This window comes from Phyllostomus discolor, chromosome 12 (genome assembly GCF_004126475.2).
Source record: "Phyllostomus discolor isolate MPI-MPIP mPhyDis1 chromosome 12, mPhyDis1.pri.v3, whole genome shotgun sequence".
Classification (NCBI taxonomy): Eukaryota; Metazoa; Chordata; class Mammalia; order Chiroptera; family Phyllostomidae; genus Phyllostomus; species Phyllostomus discolor.
The window spans coordinates 66,944,722-66,967,554 of NC_040914.2; the positions used below are offsets into that span (position 1 = coordinate 66,944,722).

Genomic DNA, 22,833 nt, shown 5'->3' on the forward strand with positions numbered 1-22,833 from the left:
TACTAAAATACTTACAAGGCAAAACATTGATTTATAAAATCATTATCAAACAAATCAGAGTTTAAAAAAGTTACAGATGAAAATTTTTTTGCAGGAAGATTCAATGGAAGTTAAATTATAATTTAAAAGGCTACTCCAAGTTAGTGCAAAGAGGATGAAAGCTGATAAAATAATAAGTGATAATTATAGCTATTTTAATGTCTCACTAAGACCAAGAAGTAGTTAGTTCTCTGCCTTCTTTAGAGTATATTTCAGTGTAGGAGACAAGAGATAGCCAATGAAAGAGTAAAATACAAGACAAACTAACTAACTAAATATATATATATATAATGTAGGTATATACACATACATATGTATATACATGCATGCACACACATATGTGCATATGTTTCAATGTGTGTATGTAATTTCAGACAATGCCAAATACTATAAAGTAAAGAGCAGAGTGAGGAGTCAGGCAGTGATTTGGGTTGGCGGGGTTCTGTTTCAAGTGCATGGTCAGGAGAGTTCTCTCTGAGGATCTTACATTTGAACAGAGGCCAGATAAAGTGGAAAAAGGAACCCTGTGAATACATGAAGGGAGAGGATTCCAGGGAAGAGAGCATGCTCCAAGTGGTGGGGATGCGCATTAATGGTCGAGGAGCTCGGAGAAAGTCGGTGTGGCTGGAGGAGAGAACCCACGTGAGGGAAAGAGTGGTCTGGAGTGAGGCAGGGTTGATAGCCAGCCTCTAAGGCATTGGTGAGGAGTTTGATTTTATTCCAAGGCATCAGAGGAGCGGCATGCTGTGCTCTACATTTTCCACGTTCTCTCTTGCTGAGGTGAGGAGTGCAGGTGGAGGGCATAGGGTGGAAGCAGACCCTGAGAGATAATGGTTCACAGGCTAAAGTGGAGATGGGTGCAGAGAGCTGGGCGCTTCAGAGAGCGCAGAAATGTTCAGTGCCAACACACACAACTTGCTGACGACATGGTTATTGCTGGTGTTGCTCACAGCTTACCCCAGCCAATCTCCTTGGGGCAAGACGCTGCTCGGTAGGTCTCCGGGTTCCTCACATCATTTCTCAGTTTTTCATTTCACCTGAAGTTAGCTTTTCTCTGTTTCTTCCTTTATCCTTATTTGTATATGATTAAAACTGTCTGTCCCCCGGCCCCACAATCTAGATTATACAAGGTCTGTCCAGGAAGTATCCAGTCATGTACTATGAAAAAGAGACATTTATTGAAGAAGATACGAGATAACGAAAACCATTTCACATAGGACAATGACACCACAGTTCTCTTCAGAGTAGGCACCTTGGGACCTCACGCAGTTCTCCCAGTCTCCATCAGCTGCCCTGTCATATTTTTTGAATCTCATCGATGGTCTGAAATCTCTTCCTTTTCAAATGTGATTTTCGTTTTGGGAAAAGCCAGAAGTCATAGGGCACCAGATCTGGGCTGTAGCAGGGCTGAGTCACCTGGGTGATTTGATGTTTCGCCAAAAACTCTGCATGAGACATGATGCGTGAGCCATCGTATTGTCCTGATGAAGTTGCCCATCACCAGTTGCCCGTAGCTGCGGCCTTCTGAATCATCTGAATAGTTTTCAGGGAGGAATATTGAAGCTTAATGCAAAATTTGATGCAGATTTGTTGCTGTACTCAATCAGACATTTTGAATGTGACAGCTACACAGTACACATGCTCACTTAACAGCGTCTACCACCTAGTACAGTGAAGTCATCATTGTTTGTGCATGCGCATTCCAGTCAACTCTCTTTGGCTGCTGGGTTACATCTATGTCATGCAAACCATTCTTGCTGTATTAACAATGGTTGGACTTTTTCCAGACCGACCTCTTATACTTCAAATCACACTTTCGTCAGGCTGCAAAAGACCTTTTTCACAGCCCAGAAAATGTATCTCACCTCCTCTCTCTCCCATCCCTTAATCACACTCTCACCAGGAAACCAGAGCTTCTTTGTTTGTATGTTCTGTGCCCGCACATGTCAGATGTAGAAGGGACCTTATCTTGAAAACTGTTTCCCCACATATTAACAACTCCAAATATATGAGTCTTAAGTTTGTCCTCAGAGCCAATGACTTGTTGTGTGACTGGGAATCTCTGCTTTATTCCAATGTAACTGGTTTTCTGGTTATAATTTTAAAGGTAATATCATTTCCATTACTTAAAAGTTCAAGAGTTTAATGTGTAGTTCACCCGTCCATCTTAAAAATAATTATAGCTAATCATTATTTTCAAGTATGCATAACAAGTCTCATTTATACTTGGGTACTGGGACAAATGAGTGAGTAAATGTAATTGCAGAGTAAATACGTAGTTTTCAGTGTAATTTTTTTCTCCTAAGAAAAATGTTTTAATTCCAGACACTGATGAGGAGGATAATAATAATAGTAATAATGTTTTAAATTACATGGAAACACAATCTTTATAAATGCAGGACAAATTGAAAGACTAAGTTAGTGTTAGTAAGTCTAAGGTAAATTTTTTTCACGTCCTCATATTTAGTAGCTTTTACCAAAAATGTTCCTTCTTTTTTGGAAACAAACTTACTGGAAAAGATAAAAATTATTGTGAAGTATTTCAAATATCAAATAAAATAGGAAATATCGGAAATTTTGATAATGTAGAAATGTCTGTTGGAGATAATATTGTCAACACTTTTTACATACATATGAAGCACTGTGGATATTTGAATACATGTTAATTTTGATGTAAATTGTATTCCCCACCTCCCTGTGCTACCCTGGCCAGGCCCATGTGGGTGTCGTGTGCTGACATTCCACTTTGTAGATGAAAACTCGCACAGCCTCTCAGAAGTGGCACTACAGTGGGGTGCCATGGGGGAGCCCCGTGCACCTTCCCCACCACCTGCCCCGCTCTCTGCCCCAGAGACTCGTCATAAAGAGTGTTCACATCTCAGAGTGAAACTCTGAGGCAAGACCAGCGCTTTCGCTTCTGAGTAAAACCCCTAAAAGTAAATAGGAAGCACAATTGAAAACGTGATTCAGCTGGACAGCAATGATATATGGCGATTCAAATAGGACTAAGGAACTTACAACTATATTCTGAGATTCGACTAGTGTTAGCCTATGGGAAGAAGTGATAAAACAGAAGGGTTTTCACAGTCCCTGTATTTTCAAATATTAGAACAATTAGCTCCCACTAATCTCTACTGTAGGACGTCATGCAAAGTGAAGGAGTAATAAAATAATGAATAAAAAATCTTGTATAAGAAATGAGAAGAGTTAACATTAATGCAATGTGATAGATTAGAAGCGAAGAGCACCAATCAAATGAGCCCCTCCTCTTCCCCCAGTGGGCTCAATCATCAGTTGCTTTTCATAATGAAAACGATGATTCGCCTTATATTTGTAGGCCTTCTTTCTCCATCCTTGCTCTTACTGATGGCAGAGGATCTGTTCCGACCTTTTCACATCCTTTCACTGTGTCCTTTTGGTATGTGTGTGATTTACGACATATCTTAAGTAGTCCTATTCAGAGGTGCTGTTCATTACCTTAAAAACTGAGTTAAGTGACATGATGCCATTTGGTGTATTCAACCTGTGCCCTTGACCTTGTTATCACTGAGGACTCAAAGTCCAGAGTTGCTGTGTAAGTTATCACACACCCACAAACAGTCTCCAGCCACAGAAATGATGGAGAGAAAAGAATCAATCATTTTTAAAGCTGAAAAGGGACAGTGGTCATTTTCTATTTTAGTTTGTAAACTCAGCATTTTTCTTAGAAGCTTCTTAAATTAGCCTTGAATTGATTTTCATTCAACCAGCTCTGCAATTTTTGTTTGCCATCTAAATTGTTTTACTGACAGGTTCTTAAATGGGGCAAACTCCATTTCAATGCTTTGTGACACGGACCTGAAGGAGAAGTAAGGACTCCTGACATAGACTCAGAAGTCATTTGCACCACACTTGGATTGCATCAAATTTACAAATGTTTATTGAGTACCTAGAGCAAGCAATTTCTAAATGCCGCAAAGGTTAATGCTGAACTCTTGGAAGGTTGGTTCTCAATCTTAATTGCCCATTAGTATCATCTGGGGATCTTTTGGGAAAATGGCAGTACCAATACAAAGATATATTTATTTACTGTGATGGGCATTTGTGATGGGCTTTCAAAGTTGGATATTACCAACATGCCCTTGTACTGGTCTTTCAGTGAACATATGCTTGCATTTCTGTTGGATGCACACCTAAGAGTGGAGTGACTGGGTCGAAGGATGAGCGTATGTTGAGCATAAGGAGATACGGACAAACCTCTGTCAACCCCTTGCACAGTCTCTTCTGTGAAGTGGCTGTTCAGATCTGTTGCCCATTTTCTGCAGGGCTGTCTCAAAAAGTTCTTTATATATTTTGAGTGATTCCTTTTCAGATAAATGTATTACAAACATCTGTTCTATATCTCTGTCGATTGTATTTTCATATTGTTAATGCTATCTTTTGATGAACAAAAGTTCTTAGTTACGATATATTCTAGATATTTTTCTTTTTATGTTTAGGGGTTTTTTTTATAGCTTAAAGTACAGTTACAGGAAGAGATGCCAAATAACTTTATGTTTGAATGATTTTTATTTCAGACTAATTTTCTTTTGTAGTGAATATGTTGCCCCAGTACCAAAGTGCAGGGACTAAAAGGCACATTTCTCTTTAATGTAACCGTATCATTTATTTCAATTATCTTCTCCCTTCCTTCAGATGTCTCTTTCATGTTTAGCCTCAGAAGCTCTCACTGTACTTTTCCATGTCTGCTTGAGCAAATCTAAGTGATTGTTGACTAAAGTCAGATTCAGATAGGATCTTTTGATATCAGAGAATCTGACTAATACCACCACTAGTTCATTTCTCTAAAATAGGCCTTAGTATGTTAAAAAAAAAAGAAAGAGAGAGCCTCTGTGGCCCTGATGTGTGAGAAGTCTAAATGGACCCACTGTGTCCTGCTGCTGCTGCTACCGGCGGGGCATGTTCTTACCGCCGACTTTGATTCAGGGCAACGTGACTGAACGGTCTCCCGTGGCAGTGCTGCTTGTACCGGCTGCCTCTCTCAGCCACAATGGTTCCTTGGACATAAGAATTTTCCTCTTTCCAGCCCTCCTGGGGCTCTGCTCAGCGTGGACTATCCCATAGCAAACCCATTGGAAGCTGGGCTTCCAGTCTCCCAGCCCTCTGCATGAACTAACACCCTCATTTTTGCAGGACTGTCTTCCCCCAGCATGGCTGGGTAGGAGAGGACCAATGGGCCAGTGCACGATACACAGAAGACCACTTTTCTCGTTCTATCCCCTGACTTGGTCCTGGGCCCAGCCTGCATGCACCAAGCTGACCTGCGCTCTGGGTCTCAGCTCCTTTCTCTGCCACAATGCCATGGTCAGGGAGGGCCCCTGTGTGCTGCCAGACAAGCTATCATAACTTTGAATTTTAAAGAGAAGCGTGGAGATCTTGATTTCTCTCTTTCTCTAGGGCCCCTGAGCGAATTATGCAGTTGTTCCCAATTAATCCTCAATATATCCAAGCACAGCACATAAATTATTTCCCATTCAAAATTTAAGGTCTTCCTGCCACAAGAAGCCATGGAGAAAAGGTCATGGAAAAGTGGCACAGGAAAGAGCCAGCTCTGTTCTCTGTGACAATAGCATCTGTCACTTAGACGGACTCCCTGAGAGGAACGAGCATGGCGAGAGGATTGGGCTTGCTCAGGCTCTGCCCAGCCCCGCATGCACTCATGTAGGTGCAGCACCCCAGCACTGTTTTGTAAGTGAGCAAACTCAGGTACATCCATCCGCACAGACAGGCTAGGCTCTTGTCTCCCAAAATACTCAGTGTTCAGGAAACTCTGGAATTCGTTCCATCAGGTATAGTATGGCAGGTAAACTGATAGAAAATTAATTGGAAGACAGTTCCAAACATAATAGCTCAGCAGAAACATCCAGAATCAATTAATCAAACTGCAGCTCATTTTAATTGGACATACTCTAACCCTGAAAAGGCATTGGAATCTTTAATTAAGCTTTTAAATCAGATCCTACTTATAATATCCATGTTTTCCAGAAGAGTTACATCTCAAAATGCTTTTAACTTGAAACCTAATGGTAAAAGTAAAAATCCCCAATGCATGTATGATGCCTATGTTTATATTTAATTAGACATTACTTTTTCGATAATTTAAAAAGGTAGTTTAAAACTATTTGACTGGGTACACATGAACTCTTTAATAGTACAGAATTGAGAAGTCCCTTTTACAAAGCTGAGTGTTGATTTTCTTCTCTTACAAATACTATTTAAGCGTGTATTTCACACATACAGACATATATTTTCCCGTTAATATCCCTATCCTCTGACCTTGCTCTCCACCTGGTATCTGTTTCCTGCAACATCATGGAGTAGTTATGTGTTTTCTGGCCAAATCGAAACTAGACCCGGAGCTCTCTGAGAGAGAGGTCATCTGCATGCAACGCTGTGCCCCTGGGGCCTGACACAGGGCCCAGCAGAGCTCTTCCAAACAAAACTCGTGGAGCTGCAGTGCCATGCCAACTGCAAATGACCTGAGGAGTAGAGGAAAATGGAAGCTTTGTGGAGAGAAAAAGGGTTTCCTTGTAACAAAAGGCCACCCATAGCTTCTGGTCCTACCTCTGACTCTAACTAGATACATTCTAAAATTACTCAGCTCTGCCCATGGCCCAGCCTTGGGTTTCTCTCTGCCTTTGGTGTCTCATCATGTGGCCCAAAACAAAATTAAACAAACAAGAATAAGTACGTTGGAATAGTTGAAAATGGATTGTATTCAGTTGTTGGTCTTGGAGTTATTTAGTTGTTAACACATCCCTTGGCAGACTGAGATAAATCAGAGACAGGATGGCTCAGAGTAACAAATGCATAAGGGACCGTGATTTAACATTATTATGCACTATAAACTATATAGCGTGATTTAAAGCACTATCACATGAAGTAAATGAAATATACCAGGAGTACACCTCTACTCCAGACCTGGTTCTCCTCCAAAGAGTTCCTGGGCAGAAGCTAAAGCCAAGGCTGCGGGCTGCCTTACTCAGGAGAGAAAACTCCAGCAAGGAGGCTGGAAGTGTCTGCCAAAGACCTAACTCTGAGCCCTAGACATTCTTACTGGGCTGAGTTAGTGATGGGAGGATAGGGAAGTCTGAAGCTAAGGTGAGCGGCAGCTTTGATATGGGAGAGAAAAGTCCTGAGAATAAGGCAGAAGAGAGACTGTAAGAATGACAGGGGATTGAATACATGGAAGTGAAATGACACCAGAAAATTGCCAGCTTTTCGGAACTGGGATAAAATCCGCTCTTCTTGATGGCGTCTATGGGATTTTCTGTGTATACTGTCATACCACTGTGGTACATTTACACTATGGAAGTCTATGCAGCAGAAAGAAGGAAGGAGCGCCTACCCTTTACAACGGCAAGGATGGAACTAGAGAGCATTATGCTAAGTGAAATAAGCCAAGTGGTCAAAGACAAATACCATATGATCTCACCTATATGTGGAACCTAATCAACAAAACAAACCAGCAAGCAAAATATAACCAGAGACGTTGAAATTAAGAACAAACTGACAGTAGCCAGAGGGGAGGTGGGTGGGGATAACGGGGAGAAAAGTGGGGAGAGTTGTCAGGAACATGTATAAAGGACCCATGGACAAAGCCAACGGGGGGCAGGATCAAGGGTGGGAAGTGGGGATGGCTAAGATGCGGAGCAGTGGTGGGACGGGAATAGAGACAACTGTACTTGAACAACAATAAAAAAAAGGGAAAAGAAAGAAAAACAAATCAGCTCCTCTCACGGCCACACCCACACACACTGGAAGTACAATGCGCCTGGCTGCACACAGCCCTGCGTCTGGAGTTGGGAACAGAAAATCTGACCCACGCCTTCTATTCTTCATTGAAGAGGCACAAATTATGTCAATTTAAGCAATTTGAATACAGAAATTTAAATACAGCCTTCTGAATAGAGACCATTATGTCTATGAATCTGAATTATAAAGAGCAGTTAGTGCCAAGAGTCCAAAAATCTCAGATGTTCTTTTCCTTTCCCCTTCATAGTATTTCATTATCCAACAATAAGGAACTGACTTATTATGTAATATATTCATTGAGTTTTATCTTCATTCTCAGGGACCCAGACATCCCTGTGTAGCAGAAAGTGTCTCTCTCTTTAAACTTTAAAGCACCAAGCTCCCATCTCCCGGTCCTAAGGTATTATCTGGTTTAATTAACAACTGCATGAATTAATAATTAGTAATAAAGTGAGTACTAATGATCAGTTATTATTAGTGTTGGTTGTAATTAATTTGTTATAAGTAGTTACTGCCCAGCTGTTATGGGTCAGGCACTGTGCTGTGTACTGGGGGTGCAGCATGATTCCAGCAGCCCTGCTAACCGTGCACTCTAATGCAGGGACAGTGTGGTAAACAAAATAAACTGGTACAATGCAAAGCCTAGCTGATGGTGACAAATATTTACTTAGGGTCTTTCTGGTGAAGCTTTGTTTATGAAATTGAAAAAAAAGTTTAATCTCTGAGGATAAGGTGGTTTTGAGTCATTAAGACCAGGTGAAGAGCCAGCCGAGGGAACTGGGCAGGAGGGAGCGAACGTGTAGGGAACCTGCACGGAGCAGGTGAGAGGTCCTGGTGGGGAGGCAGCACCATCTGTTCTAAGACAACTCCGATTGTAAAGGTCCCATGACCACGTGAGTGCCTCTTGGTAGACTTGCTCAAATAAATTAGATCAGTGTACCATTTTGCCACTTTGAGTTCTGAGCGTTAATTTATGATATTTCTGGACACAAATTTATGTGAAAGTTCACCCAGAACTTACATTCCTATTAGAATAGTGCATTAAATGTGGTGGTCAGATGATTGTCTGAATAGATGTATCTGTGAGAACTGTCGAGTGTTTAGATTCATAGCTCTATTCCTGGCCCACAGAGTCAATGTTCCTTGGAGTGAGTTCCTGAATCTGTATATTTACGAAGTCCTTCTGTGGATATTCATATTCCTTAAAGTTTGAGAACTTCTGCCTTAGGAAAACAGGGTCTGAACCTATCCAAACATTTTACGCCTCTCCAAGAGTGGCTTATGGGTACATATTGTTGTATGCTACTCAGTAAATGTTGTGCCACTGTGTTTCTTCATCAACCCCCTTCCCAATTTTGTTGAGAATCTTTCCAAGCTTAAAACAATGAACGCTGGACCAACATGTGGAAAAAATTCGACAACAGCAACAAAAACCAACTAAAAGACCACATCAAGGCACAGCCAAGTTAGAAGAACTCAAGGATTTCTTTGTAATTCCCACTGGATTAAAACTGGGCGAGCACCAGCATCATTTTTCAATATGAAAGACAAACTATGCTTACCCAAAAATAGATTCTTATTTAACATTTCAAAAAAAACACTTCCTATGTAAGAACATAATGCATCTCATTGTTATTTTCAAAGTAAGATGTAGCCTTTGTTTTTTGGAATAAAGCAACTAATTTTTTTAAAACAACCTCTCCAATTGAGTTTAATAAATATTGTTTTAAGAAAACAAATATATAACAAATTCACCTTCTGGAAAAAAATTGAACTAATTTTATATATTTTTTTGAGTCTTTTAATGTTCGGTCACAAATCGTGCTTTCCAAATTTTATGTTTGCTTTTATAAATTTTTGCCATTTTCTGTAAGGCCGCAGTTTTTCCCGTTCTCTGGGAGGCCTCAGTTTTGTTTGGTCTTTAAATCCTGAATTAAAAACCTAGGAACGTGTTTCCATTTGCAGTATTTCCCTTGTAGGTGGGACGGCCACCCGACAGAGGGGCTTCCTGGGATGCATCCGGTCTCTGCAGTTGAACGGGCTGGCCCTGGACCTGGAGGAGAGAGCCAAGGTGACTCCCGGAGTGGAGCCCGGCTGCAGAGGCCATTGCAGCAGCTACGGGAAGTTGTGTCGCAACGGAGGGAGATGCAGAGAAAAGCCCAGCGGGTTCTCCTGTGACTGCACCTTCTCTGCGTATGCGGGGCCCTTCTGCTCTGACGGTAAGGATGCCTGCGCTGCCCCAGCAGGAAAATGAGTCCTGCGCACGCATACCCGTCTGACAGTTGTTGTCTGTATAGCTCTTTGAAACGAAAATATTCCCATTTCTCTCTCTTTTTTTTGGCAATTACTTTTTTATGCTAATCACACTTCATTCCTTCAATTGTTAAAAAATGTCTATTGATGGTAAACCCTCTAATAGTTGCCTATAGGTGTCTTAGAGTGTTAGCTGGTCAAACTGATTTTTTTTCTGTTTAATATTGATGATCTTAATATAATTGTCAACAACCTGCACCTCGGGGAATTCTTTGTTTTAAAATCATTAAAGGAATTATTGTTATTTTTGATGAAGACAGCCAAGAATGCAGGAAAATCTAGGAAGTACTGTTGGCTTGTTTGCTTGCTTTATCCAAACATATTTTTCCAGGAGTATAAATACCTTTTTAATTAAATATTGATGTGTCACAAAATATGGGCATTTTGCTGCACATACCGAATATCTGATTGTGAAGTAAAACAGTAGAATATGTTTCAGCTGTTCTTGTTCACTGGTCTACATCCTGGAGGAAAAAAGAATTGAGTGAAGTTTTAAGTGTTCTGGACGGACGTCTCTGAATATACAAACATTTGTTAAACTTTCATCGTTTCTCATAGAAAACTGTCATCCAGTTTAATTTCAATTGCTTTATTTAAGTGTTTCTGGCTTAGTGAACCTTTTCTGAAAGGAGGCAAACAAAAATCGGCTCCAAATTGAAGCCACCTCCAATTTGCAAAGAAAGCATTTGGGATTATTTAATGAAAAGTTGTCAAAGTGCACTCTGCGAGTCATCTACCTTTCCCCAGGAACAAGTTATAATTTCGAGTTAACCTGTAGTCATCAATCACACCCTGCTGCTGCCATCTGCGGAGACTTTTCACGTTGCAACTTAGAGCGAAAACTGCCTGGTCACAAGAACGCGTCTGTTCTCCAGATCCACATGGTTTTTGGCCCATCTTCTTAAGTGCAATCAGGAATGTTATTCTGCACCCACATATTATATCGAATATAAAAAGTATATAATCATAAAAATAACAAAACAAAAACCGCCTGAAGTGCCAAGGGAGCAGGAATATTGCAGTATTACCTGTGAGCATCGTCTACAACTCATATCCAACAGCTGGCCCTGCGTAGGAATGGGAAGAATCTGGCTTCTGGATCCGACACTGGCTATCCTTCCTAGTGCCCTCTTCGTTCTATACAACTATACTTGGTGTCGGCACGTGCACGTGCGCGTGTGTGTGTGTGTGAATTTGGAATATTAATCTCATTAAGTAAAATACTCTGCTTTTGAGAATTGATTTAAAAGAGGCCCGTTAGTTCCTCATGTTGATCGCTGCTACACAAATGCCATTTCTCTTCTCTCCTGTTAATGGTAGACTTACTCTTTTTGTAGTGCTCAGGAATAAGGAAGTCTTCAGATTCTGGAAGGTAGTAGGATCCCTCAAACTTCCTTTCTTCCTAATGCAGGAAGACTCGTGTATTCTGGCTACAAAAAGATAGATGGGACTTAAAATTTAAATAAGAAAATGGGTGGAAAGGGAGATGAAAGTCAAGAAGCCCTGGTTATATTTAAACTCAGCAGAGCAGTAAGCTTTCAATTATGAGATTAATTAGTGAAGTAATTATATATAATTCTAACATAAAACCATTTCAGTGACCATGGTGAAAGCTCTGTTAATTAACAGTGTTATTTGATTCTGGTTTGAGGGTATCTGTTATACTTACACAATTTGTTATTTTTCATTAAAAGTATCAGTGAATAACTGAAACAAGATCCCTGGACTTAAATTTTTTTAATGTAAAATGTGTGTATCATTTCAGAGATTGCTGCCTATTTTGGGTCTGGCTCATCCGTGATTTACAATTTTCAAGAAAATTATTCCTTAAGTAAAAACTCCAGCTCCCACGCTGCTGCATTTCATGGCGACATGAAGCCGAGCCGAGAAATGATCACATTTAGCTTCCGAACAACGCGGACACCAAGCTTACTGCTTTATGTGAGCTCCTTTTATAAAGAATATCTTTCAGTTATCATTGCCAAAAATGGTGAGTGCTTTTTAGATGAGAGAGAGAAAATTGAGTTAGAGCATTACATCAGTAATAATATGGATCATTCCGTGTGCTTGCTTCTCAGACTACAAACAGGGAGAAAAAGTGTGCCTGTTTTGGGTGTTCAATTGTGTTTTTTCAGTACGGCCCTCTACATTTAATCTAAAAGGATTAAAGTAATTAAGGCATCTTTATCTCTTTGCAGTGTTGATAATTATACATATCCTGTATACATTTTAATTTATTTATGTAAAATATTGTTATATTTTATTATGGCTAGAAGCTCTTTACTATTCCATATAAATATCAGTATCAGTTTTGTGGTTCCAGAAATAAGAGTATTTGCTCTGTACATAACAAATATGTCCTTCAACTCAAAGGACAAGATGTTGAAGGAATGTTAACGAACTAGTATCATGTATAAGAAAGTGTCTACAAAATAAGCGGTTGATTCTAACTGTAGGCAATAAAGTAGTCGCGGGAAATGCTGGAACACGGGTGCGGGGTAATGGCGCACGCATTAGGACGTGTGTGCACTCCGGGCACCTTGGCACGGGAGACTGTGCACTGCGTTTTTCTCTCTACTCTCTCCTGATTAAAGATAACAATTTTATAAATATATTCTCTGCATGAAAAAATAAACACATTTAAAAATGTGTGACAATATCATTTCAATCAGATCAAATGTGGACCAAGGGCACTGAATGCCAAAGTAAAAATAATATTGTTCAGTAAGTATATTTACCCTCACTGTATACATTTTGAGCTTAAAGTTTATATATATGTTAGGACATTTTCTTTGTTAAATTGGGAGATGTTCTGTGAATTAATTAATTTCTTTACAGGCAATTGAGTACTATTAGTTCTAACAGTAGGTTTGGCTTAAAACCATTCCTTTTACCCTAATTTTATTCCAAAGTTTATGACCGTTACCACTTGACCAAATATTTCTCATCCTTAGCACATCTACATGTGCTTATAATGATTTTATTAATCTCATTTCAGGAGTGGTAGATATATTTTTTAATCAGACGAGATTATAGAATTAGAATGCTGTTACAACATTCCACAGTAGTTTGGCATTTTATAATATACCAAGTCTTATTTTTTTAAGTGAGAAGCTAGTACAGAGATTTGTGTTTTCTTAATTGCATATTGATTTCTGGGGAAAAAATGAAAAATTTTCAGGAAAAAGACTGCTTGTTGGCAACATGCTTGGTCTTGATTTTGAAAATAGTACAATTTCTCACAGAAACCAACTTCTAGGAGTTACGATGAAAGAAAACACCCAAACAAACTATTGTGAATTTTCCCCAGAAATTACTAAATAATAAAAAAGGTACTTCTTAATGTTTATGTAGTTCTTAAAATACAACTTTAACTAAAAATATAATTTCCTCTCTACTTTAGGAAGTTTGCAGATCAGGTACAAGCTAAATAGATATCAAGAACCTGATGTTGTTACCTTTGATTTCAAAAACATGGCTGATGGTCAGCTTCACCGTATCAAGATTAACAGAGAAGAAGGAGTGGTCTTTGTAGAGGTAACACAGTAAACCCGGGAGAAGAAATGGCTCTGATTAGGACTCCCCAGCACGAAGGACCCACCGCAGAAGTGGAATAATGAGTGGAATCAACAAAGACAGCCTTTCAGTGCCGCTTGTGCAGAGATCATACCCAGACCATCAAACGTGGTCAGAGTTTTTTAGGAGATAAGATTCTGTCCAAGATATTATTAATATTTGATAGTTAAATATACAAATTTCCCTCTGAGTTTGGCTGCTCAGGAGGGAAATGCTGTCTCGTTTATCGTAGTGCACTGCCGGTAGGACTGTTGCTGCCCTGATAAAACCACTTTACTCCGATGGGTCTAGATGCAGCCATAATTCTAGCACAGAAATTAGTTACTACTGTATCAGAATAGTGTATAAACAGTGAGAACCACAGTAGAGAAAGTAGAATTACTCTACCAGCTTTTGAAGAAAAGCACTAATGTTTCAGCCCCCTGGTAAAGGAAAATTTCTTAGCTAAATAACTCAAGTGATAAAACAATATTCACTTCCCCAATTTTATTTTTCTTTTATGGTATAGAAAAATAAAGTGATTGAGGATATAGAAGATGGGGTGCAGTGGTATCTGAGGGTAGTATAGAAATAGTTTAGAAAATAATATTCAACTTTATAAATGGCTAATAACTCTTTGAATTTTTTCCTAAGTCTTTGGGGCTATACTAACAGTTGCCTATTTTTATATATTTTTGTCTTCCTTTGCTTCCTGTCCTCAATACAATGGCATCCATCTGCATTTTTGCATCTCATGAAACAATTTTGTAGATTGATGAGAATGCAAGGAGACAAGTCCACCTGTCATCAGGTACAGAATTCAGTGCCGTCAAATCTCTTGTACTGGGCAGGATTTTAGGTGAGTAAAAGAAACAATCTCTTTTCCGCTTATGGTGCTTAAACATGGGTCGGAAGAGTCATATTCCAAACACACATGCCCACACGTGCAAACACCACATGCAAATTCATCATGCCAAAAGAAATCTCTTGCCTTATTTTGATGATGAAGTGAGTGATAAGGCAGCAACCGCACTTTCTCAGAGGCACGTGTAGTTGTGAGCAGGGACTTCCTGCAGGGGGAGCAGGCATTCACTCCCCTCTGCAATGCCACTCCTGCATAACGAAACATGATGCTGTTCTCGCGCCTCAAACATATCAAATAATAAAGGTCAAAATAATAGGTAACCTGACTATTTTGTCCAAGATAGTAAATTGGTTTAAATTTTCATGACCTTTTCAATGATTTGTACCTTGCTTAGTCACTCCTTACATTCCTTGTACATAATCTCACCGTCTTGAGAATGTTTGATTAAACACATGGGTGAATGATCAAAATATTGGCCCTTGAGAAGGTTGATAGTTAAGTTTATAAATATTTATAGGCTTTCTATGATGCGCACCCAAACTTATTCTCCAAACAAAGGACATGTCCTGAGTCTCGGTGTTCTTCCAGAGTGCCACGGCGGTCACACAAAATGCGTGCAGAGTACCATTAAGACATTTGGAAGCTTAACTGAAATATTCCAAGTGTGTTTCATAGTGTAAATTTCAACTACAGTAATAAAAAAAAGTCAAACAAATATAACAACTCCTCAGCTCAAGACTTCCTCAGTATAGTAGGATCTAAGATGAGGCATTACATAAAAATGTAAAATGCAAGATAGAAAATTCTAACCATTATTCATAATGTCGATAAAATCATAGTTTTGAAGAAATAACATCTTCAAATTTAATGCCAGAGTTACTGATGAAACTATTTTTTGTGAGTAGAACTGTGTTAAATATATTATAAAAGAACTGGGACACTGGTCTGCATTCTGCTAGAAGGATTGTATTAACCAAGCAGGAGAATAACAACATCCATTGCACGAATATTTATTTCCCTTTTTGTAAGTAAATAGAGGAGATTAGTAGGGAATTAAAGATAGTAATGTTTTTATTCAAAAATAGCATATTATTCAAATGCGTATTGCTCATGCTGAAAAATAAGATTAAAGTCCAAATTCAGCCATGACTGCTACTCATTCTCCTAAAAGTGTAAGAAAGAACTTACTTGACGTGTCGCTAAGGCGTGGACCTTGACCAAGGACTAATGCTGAGTTCAAATCATTTGTAATTCAAAAGAGACTAATAATTTATGGTCAAATTTAGTGTGGTATATGACAGTACAATAAAATGCTATGTAGTATATTATTATATTTTAATGTAGTATATTAATTTATAGTAAAATAGATGCTAAAATGGAGCTATTAATTTTGAAGTTTCTTATTACATTAGTCCAGGTCCTCTAGGAAGCAGCTGACATGACAGGATTAACCATGTGAGGATTTCATTGAGGGAGCAGTGCTAGTGAGGAAGAAAAGAGGGAGGGAGCTGGCCCAGACCGCACTGCATCCGATGGTCATGCACTTCTGCCTCTAAATGAAGGAGGGGGAGGGAGAGCTAGACGGAAGTGCCCTGGACTTCTGTACAGTCTTAGAGAGGTCACACACCCTTTGGGGATCCCTCGAGTCAGCCAGCCATTGGAGGAGTCCCCAGTGTTCCTGCCTTAGAGTCCCTGCTGTGACCAGCCACTGGCCAGGAGCAGCCCTTGGGAAGCATGGCCTTGGCTCAAGTGTGGCGATGCATTTCACAGCCTGGCAGCCCCGGCTCTTGGGCAGCTACACTCCTCGGGTTGGGAGTCTGCAAGGCCCACTCTTACTGACCCTGGCTTGTCAAATATGCTTTTCATTTTTGTAAGCCCATTTGGCTTGCGGATTCATTTAACACAAAGTTTGTGATCACCTGTTATGTAACGCAGAGAATGTCACTCAGCACAGTACACGTCGCATCTGCCCTCACAGAGCTGGTGAGGACAGATGTGATGCCCTCACAGAGCTTATGGTTGGTGGGCACACACACAAAATAGACAAAATGTTGCTCTGTGCCTAATTGGGTCTAATGTACCCCATGTTGCTTTAGATAAAATAATCCCAAATCGTCCTCCAAATTAAAAAGAAATTAACATACTCGTACCACTTTATAATTTCTGAATATTTCTTTTAAGGGAGCAGAATGTAAACATTAATGACTTGCTTTTTTTGGAGTTGTAATTTCCCTCCAGTTTCCACCAAAGCCTCAAGGATGTGGCCACCCGCTGCCATTTCAGATGGAAACCCAGAACAAAGGGAATGCCTTCCCACTCCGACTGTCTCGGGTGCTCGTTTCTTAAATCGAGGAAGAACTACGGGGTTTGGGATTACCGTCCATGTTAACATTAGTGGCAGACACTGAGAAAGGCGGGTAAATTTTAAGAACCAATATCAAACTGTACTATGTTGACATAAGAACCACCTCTAAATCCCTACCACACTTAAAATACTTAAGGACTCACTGACTTTGGCAATAATAATGTGTTAAGCTGGGAGCCATGGTGGAAAAACATCAAGGGTTCAGCCAACTAGATCCTCCTGTCATGAGTCAAGTACATTACATTTGCTGCATATTTGTAATTCACTGTAAAATTAAACTCTGAATTTTGTATCCAGATACTTCTCTGTGTTAGGAGAGTTTTCTGATGTGTTTTAAGTAAAAGCTGGAGGCCCCTCTTCCGCACTCCCAGCAGTAGCCTCCCTGATCGTGGTCGCTGAGCTCTTCCAGGGCCACCGAGCCAGGCAGTCCGCTCAGATGCCGCGGGGGCGGGGGGGGGGGGGGGGGGGGGGGATTTAGGCCAGACGTAAACAAAGTGTGTCGTCAGCAAGGAAAGGACGTCCACTCAGCCTGCACTCAGGAGATTTGAGACCACTCTCCAATGTGTCAGAAGCCCTTTCTGTAACACTTGCTGCAAAGCCTAGGGGTGAGGGGAAAGGTGACCCAGCCAAACGAAGGGCACTGTGATTTTGTAAATGTACTGTGCCAAACCTCTGAAGGTCATGGGCTGGTTACTTTAAAGCAAGTTTTAACAGAGAAGTACAGTTTAGAACAAGAGAAGTAAGAAAGCTATTGAAAATTTTTTTTTATTGAGCAGGTTGATCTTTTAAAAATATTTTAACATTTAAAGTGTCAGAAAATGTCTTCAATACATAGCATGACTTCAGTCTTGCAAGACATTACTTAAAATCAAAGATGTTCCTCAAGCTGAGTTCTGAATGTTTTAACAATTAAAATGTTGTAGACTTCTTCAGCGCATGGTATGACTTCATCCCTGCCTCAGCCATTTTCAGAGAGTGAGCTGTATTATTCTGAACTGGCCAGACCTGGAAGCCCACACACACCGTTTGTCCTCATCACGATGTATAAGCATAGGTCAGAAGTGTCATGTCCCAAGTCCAAAGACCATTTATGATGCCGAAACGTGTTATCTGATTTTAATTATAGAGCGAATGGTAGGGCAGACAGTGGGATGCTGTCAGAGGCGCATGTCCTCACAAGGGTGTGCGCCGGGCGGGGAGGGCCGCGTGCTCCTCACACAGCGATGTCGCCCCGTCACAAACGTAATAAAACACAGGGCTTCACTCCCACTTCAGAAAACACCAAATGATAAAAGCAACGTCACAAATCCCAGATCATGTATTTCTCAGCTGCCAAATCTAGAGACCTTCATGGGACGATAAAACTAGAATAACCTCTAAAATAAAAAGAGAAAGTGATTGTTTATTTTTTTAATTACTAACATGCTTTAAAATGTATCTGCACCAGGGTTAAGTTAAAAAAATCCACAATCAGGGGCTTACACTATTGTGTGAGTAAATTTATTAAAGAACAGGCATTGATGAGAGAGAGAGAGAGAGAGAGAAGGAATTGGCAGGGGTGTGGAGTTAGGACCCCAGGGGTAGAGAGAGGCACGGCCACAGCCCAGAGATACTGGGCAGGCCAGTCTAATGAGCTGTAGGACTCATCAGAGTAAGAGCGGTGAAATTGAATTCTGCTCATGTTGTCTGCTAATTGTAATAAAGGGTTAGAGATGGTTTTCATGTCATCCTAGTACAATTTGGGATTGTTACATAAAAATTACTCTTCCTGCTTGGTATCTGCTAGTCATGCTCATTACTGATGATTGGAGTGAAAAATTGTTCCTACAGTTCATCTTCACTCGTAGAAGTGAGCACTGGAGGACAAAGAAAAAGCAATTCCTTTCTTTGTGGTTCTCCTTCTGAACAGGCAGACAGCCTGATGTCATTTCCTTGTTAAGTGCGTTGTTCAGACTGTATTAAGCACCAGCACCAGAGTTAATGGTTCCTCAGTCAGCTCCTTTAAGAGAGCTATTTACTCAAAAATTATATAAAAGGAGATCTCTCTAAGATGTAATTAATCAAAGGAAATTTGAAGGTGTGAAGTTGTGTTGCTAATCTTTAAGCTTTTATTGGATCAGTTCTGCCACATTGGAAAAAAACATCAAGATCATTACATAACCTTGAAATTGCATAAAATCTCTCATGGAAAATGTGCCCATATTTTAAATAATGATATAATTTAACCTATTGGAAAATGACTGAAAAATCATTGTTTGAAGACAGAGTGGAGTTCACAATGACAGTTTATTACAGGTAGGTAACGGAGCAAGACCACCACCAACAAAAATCTGTTGATACACCCTGGGGGTAGTGGGGAGACCCAGGCTGCATCAAACCACCTCAGTTCATTTTCCCCCATAATTTGCAGGCCACATTACATTTTCTCTTTACATCCAAAACTCGTGGTAAAATTAAGTTACGAGTCCTGTTCACGGGTTATATTTTACGTTAGAGTTTAGAGTTTTCTAAAAGCCCGAAGATGGTTTTTACTCATTCTGAGCAGTAGCATTGGTCTATTTAGAGGCAATGACCCATAGGGGTCATTTATCTCTTCTGAGGCTGCAGAGCCAGGAAGTAACTCAGGTTTCTGCAGTAGAGACTTAGGCCAGATGTAAATAAAGTGTGTGGTCAGAGGGAAGAGGATGTCTACTTCATCTTCTCAGAAGAGCTTTAAGAACAAACTTCAGTCTCAGACATATTTCACGTGAAACCTGCTTCAAAGCCAAAGGAAGCCATAAGAAAGTTTAATTGGATGACTTCAGGACACTGCTTTTGTAAAGGTCTTGTCACATGACAAGAGGAGACAGGTTACGCTGAAAGCACAAGAGAAGTACAGGTTACCCGAGGTCTCAAAATACCTAAATAATGATCTAAACCTCTAAACAAAGAGCTTTTGTATTAATCTGACCTTTCAAGGTCAGATATCAGAGCTGCAGGTTTGGTTGGCAAGTCAGTACCTTTTATGAAACGTTGCTCCTTTATCCACATTGAATTTGCCGCCTGCCTTGCCATTGGACTCCTCCACTGTTCGCTGCTGTTGGCGTCTCCTTGTTGTAACTGTGTGCAGTGGGGACTGGCCTGCGGGGTTCAGCCCTGCTCCTCCTTTGAGTTACGTTGTCCTTTTCAGGCAAGCCTTGCTCATCTCCATCTTTGTGGATGAGAGATACTGAGACCCTTTGAACAGATGGCTCCTTTTCATAGATATGACCAAACTGCTTAGATTTGCCTTCTGAGTTTTATTTAATTCTGTCTTATTTTGTCTATCTGTTTGTTTTTATTGTTTTGTTGTTGGTTTTTGGTTTCTTGGGGTTATGAGAACCACAAGAAATTTCATGACTCATTCCTTGTAAATCGTTCTTCCACTTACTTCATCTCTCTTTTCCAGAAGTAGTAATAAAAAGGCACTTACTTCATGCAGATTTTAACTATTGGGTACTCTATTTTCTTTGTAGACCTTTTGGTAAAAGATTTTTCTTTAATAAAGCAGAAGTTATTCCCTTTGTTGGAAAATACAACTGAGGCTAATTTTTTAATAGGCAAGATTACCCAGAAGTCTGAGTCAGATAAGTATTTTTATAACCGGAAACATCCAAAACCTGATTGTCGTATCAGGATTTGTGTGCAAAGCAGGAGACACTCTCATCTTCAACTCCTCCCTCTTCCCTGTTCGAACCCTTACGTGATGTTGGCATTTCGGGACTCAGGTAGCAGGGAAGGTGCATATTTTTGCTCATTGGCTTTATTAGCACAGTTGTCAGAGCATATATCTGATGCTATGTGTTTCTAGTGCCAACTTTGCTATGAGCAATTCAGTGTAGCCGTTAACTTTGGTTGGACCTAGTTCTGGGGAGATGACTGCAGAGCCCATGTAGTCTCCCTGCACTCCTAATTCTAACTCCATCCCGCTGACCCTTCTAAAGCAAGGAGTCGCTGGGCCAGCCCAGCAGGTGGTGGGGAGCCTGGTGTTTGCCAGTGAGGAGGTGTCATGGGGCTGACTCCCTGCCCTCTGGTTGGAGGAGAGTCTAGGGTCAGCCTACACTTCTTGGAAGAGGAGGAGAGACCCTGACTTGCGTGGATTCCCACCTCCCACTGGAAATACTTGGCTTGCACGATGTCTGGCTCCCACTGGGGAAAAGCCAGCCTTGAAAACATCAGTGTGCCCATTTTTCCTCTTTGCCAAAAAAGGAATGACCTGAAATTTGAGGACTTCCTGAATTCTACTGAGGATGACTTGAAATTTGGACCAATTCCTCTCTGTTCTGGGGTTGGGTGGCTTCTTTGTCCTGCAGGTTCACTGACATGGATGGCCATCTCGTCTGCCTTCTCTGTGCATCAGCCACCTAAGGAAGTCAGTGACTGAGAGTCAACCAGCAAAGGAGAAAAACAACCCATACTTAAGAAGATTCAGCTATAAAATGGGAGAAAAACCAAAGTAACCAGTATCATTCCCTGTCAAATAAAGCTACTCAAGGAGACAGATGGCATTCTGAATGAAACTTAGTAAGAGTTTGCAGGAAATTCTAGTAAAGCAACAACAAAAAAAAAACCCTTGAGGAACTAAGAAGTTTTATTTCTTGATTTTTCCAGACTCGAGAACTCTGCAGGAATGAATGATCTTTATTGATGATTGGCTTTCTCACCTGAAAGATAAAGTAAATGAAACATTTGACCCATTCAGAAATAAGTTCTAAAAGGTAGAAAACGGGAGGCAAAGTAAAAGACTTTAAGAATATGCAGAGCAGCCTAGGGTGGATGATCTGCAGTCCAGAAAGATGAAAGGGCCAGGGTGAAACAATAGCTGTATACACAGTCTGTGACATTTTCCAGGCTAAAGAAAAACCGTGTGTCTGCAGATTAAAAGGGCCCACCAAGACCTACGCCGAAGAGGCGAGGGAAGGTGCACACCTAGAACAACCTGATAAATATTTCCAAATCACAGGGAATCTTGCAAATTTTGAAAAAAAAAAAAAAGTTAAAGAGCCAGAAGCTGTCGGATAATAGCCACAGACTCCTGCAAGAATAGGACTGTGAAGATTCACGAAGTAGGCAAAGAGAATTACCTAATTTATCAAGATGAAGTTCTGTTTCAGATGCATCCCATCACATTTTCTAATTTATTTCTTGATGGCATTATCACGCTTCAAAATTTTCATTAGTTCCTTTTTTCTGTGTTTGTTTTCTGTCTCCCCCACTGGAGTGCAAGATGCTGGAATTGCAGTGAATTTGTTCTCCATGCCTTTAGCTCTCAAACAATAAATATTCATTGACTAACTGTCCATTTGAACTTTTATAGTATAACATTTTTATACAATAATTTATAATAGGTAAAATGTTTTCAGTTTGAAGGCATAGTGTTTAAAAGTCACCACATATCAGATTTTTATCAGAGGAATGAATCTTATGTAATCTATTTACTTTGGGTTTTTTGTTTTGGGCGTTTTTTTTTTTTTTTGGCTCATAAGGTACGATTTTTTAAAAGTCTATTATTCAAGATTTTAACCTTGTAGAAGAAATGGGAAAAACACTGTTTTGGTTATGTTGCTGTTAAAATATTTCCTTTTCATTTCTTGTTAAAGTAAACAAACAAACAAAAACACTCCAAGGCAAGAATGCTGTCTTTCTGAAATTATGTGTGTTTGAATGTTTATCCATTCAAATGAGTGACTGCTGTGTGGTGGGACTAGATTCTTTGGTTTTTACACACTGGGGAAATGCCCCCGGAGTCAGAACTCGATGCTGGGTGTTGAGGGCCCCCTGCACGGTCAGGGAGCTTGTGGTCCAGCCTGCGAGCCGAGCTGGAGAGGGGCTGTCTCCCCACGCTGTGAGGCGCGGTGGCCCTGCTGGCACGGACTCGGCCTCC

At 40.3% G+C, this 22,833-nt stretch overlaps 1 protein-coding gene across 2 annotated transcripts in view; it reads left to right on the plus strand.

Annotated features, from left to right (window-relative positions):
* Nucleotides 1-22,833, plus strand: part of CNTNAP4 (contactin associated protein family member 4) — a 235,811-nt gene that overhangs the window by 205,634 nt on the left and 7,344 nt on the right. For both annotated transcript variants that reach the window (XM_028501841.2, XM_036012240.1), the window contains 4 exons: nucleotides 9,813-10,052; nucleotides 11,912-12,136; nucleotides 13,550-13,683; nucleotides 14,473-14,560. In XM_028501841.2, the coding sequence (XP_028357642.1) occupies nucleotides 9,813-10,052; nucleotides 11,912-12,136; nucleotides 13,550-13,683; nucleotides 14,473-14,560 (687 nt within the window). The remainder of the gene's footprint in view (nucleotides 1-9,812; nucleotides 10,053-11,911; nucleotides 12,137-13,549; nucleotides 13,684-14,472; nucleotides 14,561-22,833) is intronic.